The 9,954-nt window shown below is 41.3% G+C and overlaps 1 protein-coding gene across 1 annotated transcript in view; it reads left to right on the top strand.

Annotated features, from left to right (window-relative positions):
* The first annotated feature begins 644 nt into the window (after nt 1-644).
* GALR1 (galanin receptor 1) overlaps nt 645-9,954 on the top strand; it is a 380,651-nt gene continuing 371,341 nt past the window's right edge. The window contains exon 1 of the mRNA XM_089682357.1: nt 645-2,067. Within this exon, the coding sequence (XP_089538483.1) occupies nt 1,393-2,067 (675 nt within the window). The 5' untranslated portion in view covers nt 645-1,392. The remainder of the gene's footprint in view (nt 2,068-9,954) is intronic.

Below are 9,954 nucleotides of genomic sequence, written 5' to 3'. Positions count from 1 at the left end.
AATCGTTCGATTTCCCCATCATTAGTGTGCCAGCTGCAACACGTGATTTTCATGCTGCAATCGAAAGTGCTTGATCCAACATGATGGATTTTTATTATAAAAACAAAACAATTGATGGCACAATCATATGAGCTATTTTCATTTTTCGCACAACAGAACTTTCAGATTTTGACTGCTTTACCCCCGTTCTCATTATTTGACATATTCCCTTTATCGGATGGAGAAGTTCAGTGAACAAAATTGAGAGTTTCCTCTTCGGAAAACTTTCTCAGATAGCGAAACGGGTAATTTAACAGCGCAATCAATTTTGTCAAAATACCACTGCACATGCATAGACAGTAATGACATTTCCCATATTTCTATGCTGATAGATTCACTTTAACCCCATGACTACTGTTATGACATAGAAGTGGTATTTGCTGTGCTTCTCTTCTCCTAGCTGTTAACCCAATTATAACATTGCCAGGAAGATAATCCCTGCTGATACCAGGCAAGTCAGAGAAATAACAAGAGGCATAAGGCTGATACATAGGAAGAGGCTCTGAGAGAGCTGAGCCTGTGCAATTGGCTATGTGTGTGTGTTGTAACTAGTAGAGGGCTTGCTTTCTCTGCCATGCGCAGCTGATAGAACAGAGAGGTGAGGACTCCAGGCAGAGAGTGAGCCAGTCACATTGGAGGCAGCAGCTAGCGGCACCTTCTCTGCTCATCGCTCATCCAAACTTCTCCTCTACTTGGCGCTGCCTGATCACACCCCGATCACCTGTTAGATACTCTGATCAGATCCGGGACTGTCTGATAGCTGCTGCTCTCACTTTTACTTTAAAATTGAAGGAAAGAAAAGATAGCTGAAGGGAAAAAGAGATAACTGAAGGAAAGAAGAAGAGATCATTGAAGGGAAGAAGAGATCCCTGAAAAAAGAGATCGTTGAAGGGAAGAAGAGATCCTTGAAAGGAAGAATAGATCACTAAAATAAAGTGATCATTGAAGGTAAGAAGAGAGCATTAAAAAAAAGAGATAATTGAAGCAAAAAGAATACTGAAGGAAAAAAGAGATCATCGAAGGGAAAAAGAGATCATTGAAGGAAAGAAGGAGAGATCACTAAAAGCAAGAATATTTAATTGAAGGGAAGAACAAGAGATCATTTATAGGAATAGATCATTAAAAGGAAGAAGAGACCATTGAAGGAAGAAAGAGATCATTGACTGGGGGACAAGATCATTAAAGAGAAGAATAGATCACTGAAGGAAAGGGGAGATCACTGAAGAAAAGAAGAGATCACTGAAGGAAAGAGGAGATCACTGAAGGAAAGAGGAGATCACTGAAAGGAGAGATCACTGAAGGAAAGAAGAGATCTTTAAGGGAAAGATCACTGATCATTGCTAACTCTGAGCCATGGATCTCCTGGCTGAGCTGGGCAATAAGAGTGATGGTCTCACTCAGGACACCAATGTCACTGCTGAACAGCCATCAGTCAAACCCCTTTTAGAAATTGGCATTGATAACATAATCACCCTGGTGGTGTTTTGCATCATCTTCGCTCTAGGGGTCTTGGGCAACTCTTTGGTCATTACTGTCCTGGCAAGAAACAAACCAGGGAAGCCTCGCAGCACCACCAACATCTTCATCCTCAACCTCAGCATCGCTGACCTTGCCTACTTACTTTTCTGCATCCCTTTCCAGTCCACTGTCTATGTCCTGCCAACTTGGGTGCTGGGAGCTTTCATCTGCAAGTTCATCCATTACTTCCTAACCGTGTCCATGCTGGTGAGCATCTTCACCTTATCTGCCATGTCAGTTGATCGCTATGTGGCAATAGTGCACTCCAGGAGATCGTCCACCATCCGTGTCTCCAGAAATGCCATGCTTGGAGTAATCCTCATCTGGTTCCTGTCTATTGCCATGGCTATTCCTGTTGCCTACAACCAACGATTGATACACAGAGACAACAATATGACCTTCTGTTGGGAGCAGTGGCCAAATCCGAAGCACAAGAGGATCTATGTGGTGTGCACCTTTGTGTTTGGGTACCTTCTTCCTCTCCTGCTCATCTCCTTCTGCTATGCCAAGGTAGGGTCCTTCTCATTATTATGGTCTAGCTGCATCCGAAGATGGGTTGGGGATGGTATCTTGTATAGAAGACCCTGCTTGCCATAATTGTCAGAATAGGTATTGGGTGATAATAATCCCAACAGTCATGTAATAGATTCAGTTTAAAAGTGAATGAAGCCACAGAGCAAAGATTTGGATTTTTCATCAGCTATGTGACTTTTGGTGAATTTTGTTATACTGATGACACTTGTGAAAAGTTAATTTAAGGTTAATGCAATTTATTTAAAAGGACTTTTAACTTTGGGCTAATCATTATGGGCAACCAAGCATCCTTAGCATCCATCACATATACTATACCAGAAGCACCTGTTGCCTACAGTAGTCATTCTCTGTTGGTCATGCACCAAGCAGTGTCCTTAGAACACACTGTAATGGGTTGCACGTTTTTCAGCTTTTACTGATTTTGGTTTATTTTACTTACAGTATATTCTAATGCTTGGACATCCAAATATATACAGTATAGTGTGACACATGCTTGGTGACAGAGGGATAGTCAGGAAATGAAAAGTCAGAAGCAGAAGAGTATTGGAAAGTTGTGAAGGTGTAAATTGAAACTATTTCTGCACATGCCAGAGACAAGTGTGAATTCAACTATTGCAATCATCTCCAGCTACCAAGTGTCACTGATTTCTAAGGACAGGGAATGCTTATCATAGAAAATAGTTTGCCCCTGAATTTTAACAGTGATCTTTCAGGTAAAGCTACACTTTTCCCTTTGTTAGATTTCATTCTGAGTTCTAACCAACCAACCAATGTCATCAATAAAATAGTCCTTGGACATGCAGCAGTTAACTAATAGCTAATTTAATGTAATATTAATATGTTTATTTAATTGATATTACATTAAATTAGTCATTTAAGCAAATTAATATGTTTTCACCAAGTCCATCAGCATCCAAATTATTATTACAATACTTTTAGATTTATTGTCACAATGGTCACTCTGAGCCATGGTAAATAATACAACAAATCTACATAGATTTAAGTTAAAGAGTCTTAAATCTTTGCAGCTGGAAGTATCCCATATTTAAATTAAAGGGACAAAACTTTTAATTTTCCACTGCTTACTCTCAGCAAGGGCAACATGAATTTTAAAAGTGTAAGGAATGTTTTCAATGCCTCAGGGTGCTCTGGGACACATTGAGCTCTCTTACTAGGGACAGACGTACTATAAAATTATTAGTCATTTCCACAATTTGTAAATATTGGCTATATAGCAATGTTTTGTTCTCTGTGATGGTGCTGATAATGGAGAACACCAAGAGAGAGGCACAATGAGGTTTGTACAGATGGGCATTGTTTTTGCGTTCGAAAGCAACACTGCTCAAAAATATGCACTTGAACGCAAAACGCAGCAAAAGGAATCATTTTACCTACTTTGCCTGCCACAAAAACAAATCCAAAGAGGACATGCTACGTCCAAAGAAACTTAAAGCAAAGCAAGTCAAACGCAAGATGAAAATTGTCATCCCCACTATACCACTGCAGTAAATGTGAGTCTGCGAATCTGTAATTTTGAATACCAATACCACCTGGCAGTACTAGGGTTGTTGGTTCAAATCCCAACCATGGCACCACCTGCCTGCAGTTTGCATGTTCTCCCTGTGCCTGCGTGGGTTTCCTCCATGTACTCCAGTTTTCTCCCACACTCCAAAGACATGCTGGTAGGTTAATTGTCTAAATTGTCCCTAGTATGTGTATGTATGAATGTAAGTTAGGGTCCTTAGATTGTACACCCCTTGAGGGTTAGGGACTGATGGGAATGTACAATATATATGTAAAGCGCTGCGTAAATTGACAGTGCTATATAAGTACCTGAAATAAATAACATGGAAATGCAATTATTTTAGTAAATATAAACTGCTAAATACTTTTTCTCATCAGCAGTTAGAGCAGTCTTGTGACTTCTATCAGTGTCCAGCTGAGCACTGGTTAAAGCTTGTAGAAGGAGTTTTCATTTTGCTCTAGGAGGATGCAGAACCCCTGACCTCTGTCTGGACAGTGCTGATTGGCTCTGTGCTGATCACATGCACTCTCCCAAGAAAAATAAAAAAAACCTCTTTAGTATTACACACCAAACTGAGCATGTGCAGAGAGACTCTACACCGTGTCTTATCAGGAGATAGGAGAGGAACACTGGAAGAAGGAGAGGATCAGAAAAGTTAGGATCAAACAGCCTTTTTACACGATGCAGAGGATTAACCCTTTAGGTTCCCCAGTGCGTATAACAAGCATGCTTTACGGCATATACAGACTGATTTTACTGTTGTGGGTTTAGTAACACTTTAAATTGTTAACAACTTGGTTTAACTATGTTTCAGGGCATTTCTTTAGAGATGTTTTGTCTTTTCCATATACCTTAAGGGATATGTCGACATTTTTATCAAAAATGTTTTGTCATGGAAAATAATAACTGGATACATAGAATAAGTTTTTGGAAACAAAAGTGATACATTAAAGAATTGTAACATAATGGATACATGAAAGATTACACTGCCAGAAGCATTAAAAAAAGCTTTGTAGATGGAAGGTGTTATTAACAGAAATCCTTACTAAGTATAGGCTGTCATTGCTGGGAATGCTACTTATTTGGCTTTGATGCCTTCAATACCCTTTACATCACTGACCCAGGGAAAGCATATTACCAGCGAAATCAGAATTCCTATTATATACACTTATGTTGGTTCAGGGAAGTATTACAGCCACTGGAGCCAAGCAACTATTATTTTCAGAAGGTAGTCAAGAGTAGCTTACATTTATCTCTCAATATTAGTTCCTTTTAAGGCTTCATTCACACGACCATAAAAAAGATGACTGATGTTGTTACACATATTTTCTAGGAGAAAGTACCTGCACAATGATTAGTAAAATACTTGTGTACAGATGTGTTTAAATGCGTAAAGACACGTATGCGTACATAGTTTGTTTTTTTTGATAATGTATTTTTCCCCCTTGTTTACACTTAATTTATACATTTATATGCGTAAGCACGTAAAGCACATATTTTTAGATGCACATTTTTGGATTCTGTGTTACAAATATGAAAGCAGCTCATGTTTACGCACCTGTGTGAATGGCTCCATTGAAAAAAAAAGCAGCTGCATTCAGTTCCATAATTTAAAACGTATGGCCATGTGAATGAAGTCTTATGCAGGCCATACATGGGTCGAATTCTGAATGAATTTTCTTTAGAAAATCAGAAGTTTCATGCATATTGTAATCCGATGATGCCACCATTGATTTTGAAATTCGACCAACCGACCTTCAATTTCACCTCATGTTGCTATAGAAAAGAAGTTTTGTGGCTGGGAATCTTCTTTTCTTTCCAGGTCACAGCTCATGCTCATTTCTTTTTTGATTATACTTCTTGCACGATTCTTCCATCATTGATTAGAAATTTGTTCCTTTTTCAAAAAATTTCCAACATGCCTGATCACTTAAATTCGATGGCCAATGCTGTGGCCCACTTAATGGTGTGAAATTCGAAAGAAAATTCTTAGTTACGATTTTTGAAAGAAAACGCTTTCGGAATTTGACCGATGTATGACCTGCATAAGGCTCCTTTTACACATGCAGATCATTTGGCCATTTTTTAACCATCTGTTGATGGATGAAAAGCGGACATCAATGCATGTCTATGGGAAAATGGATGTAAACAGATGATTAGCTGTTTGCATCCGCATTCGTTTTTTTAACTACATCCCCACCGCCCTATAGCAGATATGCTGCTACAGGCTGGCGCCGAGTGATTACCAAGGATCTCCGATGTGGGGAGGACATCTGCTTTGTTTACTAACAGTCCTCCTCCCTGTCGGCTCAGGCAAACTACTCTGGATGGCTGTGCACAGCACAGCCATCCAGAGCAGTGTGCTTATAGTGAAGCACCAACACACCGCCCTCCAGTAAAACACTCCCAGCACACAGTTAACCCTTTGATCACCCCTCATGTTAACCCCTTCCTGTCCAGTGCCATTAGTACAGTGTTAGTGCTTTTTATTAGCACCGATCATTGTATTGGTGTCACTGGGGATATTAGTGACACCAAGTCAGTTCCCCCCAGTGTCAGAATGCCCACCACAGTCCCGCTATAAGTAGCTGATCGCCGCCATTGCTAGTAAAAAAACAAATTCCAGTATCTATACCCCCATTTGTAAACGCTATAACTTTCACCTAAACCAATTAATTTACACATATTGGGATTTTTTTTTAGCAAAGACATGTAGCAGAATACATTTTGGCCTAAATTTATGATTAAAATTGATTTTTTTAATTTTTTTACTGGACATGTTTAATAGCAAAAAGTCAAAAATTTTGTATTTTTCTCAAAATTTTCGGTCTTTTTTTTTATAGCGCAAAAAATAAAAAACGCACAAGTGAGAAAATACTACCAAAAGAAAGCTCAATTCGTGGGAAAAAAATGACCTACTTTTAATTTGGGTGCAGCTTTGTATGACCACGCAATTGTCAGTTAAAGTAAAACAGCGCAGTAACACACAAAATGGGTAAATCCTCAGGAGTTCAAGTGGTTAAAAGAATTCCTTGGGGACCCTCAGGTCATAAGAACTAGTGTCCCTATTGGAAGATTTTCCCTCTATTACTTTTCTGGGGACAACCCAAAATTTGGGTTTTGCTTTAATTTTCACTTTCAATGATAATGGTAAACGCAAAAAATGGCCTGGTCAGGAAGCGGGGTAAATCCTCAGGAGGGCAAGTGGTTAAACAGATCATAGTTCTAATTTTGGTCTGTTTAAAAAATGGAAGTGGACATAACTGGATGTAAACAGAAAAGGGGTTTGTTTTTGCATTGGTTGTTAGGATCCGGCACCCGTCGGTGTCCTAACAACCATTGACTTATCTCTGCTGGATTCCCTCTGAGAGCAGAATGTAAACAAAAGAGACAATGTATGCAAGGAGAGGGGCAGGAGAGGATCAGTGAGAGGGCAGTGTGTACAGGCCGGCTCCCTCACTTGCTGCTCTGACTGTCATTGCCGGCTCTGAATGTAATTGCCAGATCCTTTGTTTTGGGTATTGATGTTCTTCGCTGTTTCACGTGTGCACACAATTTTAGTGCTTGACATGTTGGGTATCTGTTTACTCAGTGCAACCTCATTTTACTAAACAAATTGGTAAATTACTGTGTTTGTATGCCTAAATTTTACTTTACTGTATTTTTTACTAAACGTTTGCATAGTATAAACCATTATCGGTGATATCATGTCACATGAAACATTGGATATTCCATTATTTTATTCTCTAGGTTGTTGGCTTTCAGAAAATATATAATGTTTGGGGGGTTTAAGTAATCTTCAGGCCTAAAATTATTTTTAATGATTTTTTAATCATAAAACATTAGTAAACAAAGAAGAAAAGAGAAATAAAAATGGAAAGAATGGCTTCTGGACTCAAGTGTTCAAGGACTCCAGCTAGTAGATGTAAAAACCTGATGTAAAACTGATGAAAAATTATGAAAAACAGATGTAAGCTAATGTAAACTGAATCAGTTTTTTTTTTTTGAAAATGTGACTGAACTGATGAAGGAGGGGGACCACCCATGTGAAAGGAGCTTAAGAAATGGAGTATTTAGGTTTCGTGCTGCCCTAGGCAACACAAAAATTGGCTCCTCCCATTAACCAACAACACCCCACCCGAGAGAGCCTTCCACTACCACTGCCCCCCATACACTGGCAACCCCTACCCCGACAAGAGATAAGACGCTCACCTTCACAGCTTCGGACATCCCTGGGAATAAGAGTCACTCTCTGCATACACCATCAAGCAGCCCGCAGCCTCTCTCAGATCCCACCTGGTCCCAGTGCTGCGTGTGTCCCTTCTTCCTTTTCTTCTTCCTTTTTTCCACGCTGCCCCCCTGAAAAATGCTGCCGCCCCACCTGAAAACTGCCGCCCTAGGCAAATGCCTTGTTTGTCTTGTGGTAAATACATCCCTGAGCCTAAGCCAAAGTTCACAATGATGCAGCTCTGCAAACCATGTTTTTGTGGGTATGGCAGTCCATTCATATGAATGGACTACTGTGCCTCCTGAAATGCAGGGAAAAGGTCTCTGCACCATTTCTGGAATCGCAGCCCACATGAGAACATCAAGCGCAGTGTGGTTCCGAGTGTGGGAGTGATTTGCAGTGTATACAGCATGTTTTTGGGATTAATGGCACCCGCACACATCTCCTGCATTTTTTTGTGTGGGTGGCTGCAGCTGCGGAAATAGGTGCGGACCCGCAGCGGGAACCACCCACACAGATAAGAACCGACCCTAAAGTGGACCCCTCAGTAAGGCTAGGTTCACAATGATGCAGCTCTGCAAACCACATTTTGCGTGGGCACGGTAGCCCATTAATTTGAATGGACTGCTATTCCTCCTGAAACACAGGGAAAAGGTCTCTGCACCATTTCTGGAATCGCAGCCCACATGAGAACAGCAAGCGCAGTGTGGTTCTGAGTGTGGGAGTGATTTTCAGTTTATATGGCATGCTATTAAGATTAATGGCACCTGCACACATCTCCTGTATTTTGTTGTGTGGGTGGCTGCAGCTGCAGGAATAGGTGTGGACATGCAGCAGGAACCACCCGCACAGATAAGAACCGACTCTAAAGTAGACCCCTCAGTAAGGCTAGGTTCACATTGCTGCAGCTCTGTGAGCTGTGTTTTGTGTGGCCATGACAGCCCATTCATATAAATAGCCTGCTCTGCCTCCTGAAATGCAGGGAAAAGGCCGCATTTCTAGAGTCGCAGCCCGCATGGAAAGCCACAAGTGGAATGCAGTTCCCAGTGCAGGAGCGATCTCCAGTGTGTGCAGTATGCCATTAGGATTATTGGCACATGCACACACCTCCTACATTTTTTTGTGCAGGTGATTGCGGCTGTTTTTTTTTACCCTCACTTGCCGGGTGGTTTGTTGTACATATTTCAGATACTCACCCACCCAGAGAATCCAGTGTTCTCCAGATGAAATCCCTTTGTTTTCTGCCACTGCTCGGTCCTGTTCCGGCATGTTGACATCATTGAGAGGCCTGGCAGTTCTTCTGGGTTCAGCCGGAGCACCTCCTGACAATGCAGTGCTAGTACCGCTCCCTTCCTTCCTTGTGAATGAAGGACTATGTCTCCTGGGATATGTGATATGCATTTCCCAGGAAAGACAGCGAACACTGTGCACATCATTTGCCTAGGCCAGTGACATGCAAATAGGTAATTTTTCTCCTTCACTGATATGCGCTGATGAGGCTGCACTGATGGGAACTGATATGCAGCACTAATGGGCACTGATAGGCTGGACTGATGGGTACTGATGAGGCGGCACTGATAAGGTTGCACTGATAGGCAGCACTGATAGGCTGCACTGATGGGCTCTGATGAGGAGGCACTGATGAGGCTACACTGATATGCGGCACTGATAGGCAGCACTAACAAGTCTGCTTCCCCCCAACATGCCAATACACCCACCTCCTCCATTCATAGCAGCTGTACTAGAGCTTCCATGGATGACAAGTTATCTATGAATGGATGGAGGGTGAGTGGATGAATAAACGGTCCGTCTCCTCTATTCACGGATTGCTTTTCATTTATAGAAGCTATAATATGATCTCTGTGACTGGATGAGGTGGGTGGAAAGGTCACAAGTGACAAGTCCCTCGGTTCTACTAACCCTTGCTACACCAGAAGATTACAGTGGCAAGGGTGGGGGGAGGGGGATCAGAGAAGGAAGATTTTAAATATAGTAGGAGCTAGCAGCACAAGGGACACATCAGAGTAATTGTAAGTAAAGTCCTTTGTGCTGATTTTTTTTTTTCATTTGATTAAACTTAGGCTTTAAGATGACATCCTGGGGAATGCTG

The sequence above is a fragment of the Staurois parvus genome, unplaced genomic scaffold (genome assembly GCF_062004578.1).
Source record: "Staurois parvus isolate SC_StPar_1 unplaced genomic scaffold, SC_StPar_1.0 ptg000287l, whole genome shotgun sequence".
Classification (NCBI taxonomy): Eukaryota; Metazoa; Chordata; class Amphibia; order Anura; family Ranidae; genus Staurois; species Staurois parvus.
This window is presented reverse-complemented; position numbering and strand designations above follow the sequence as displayed.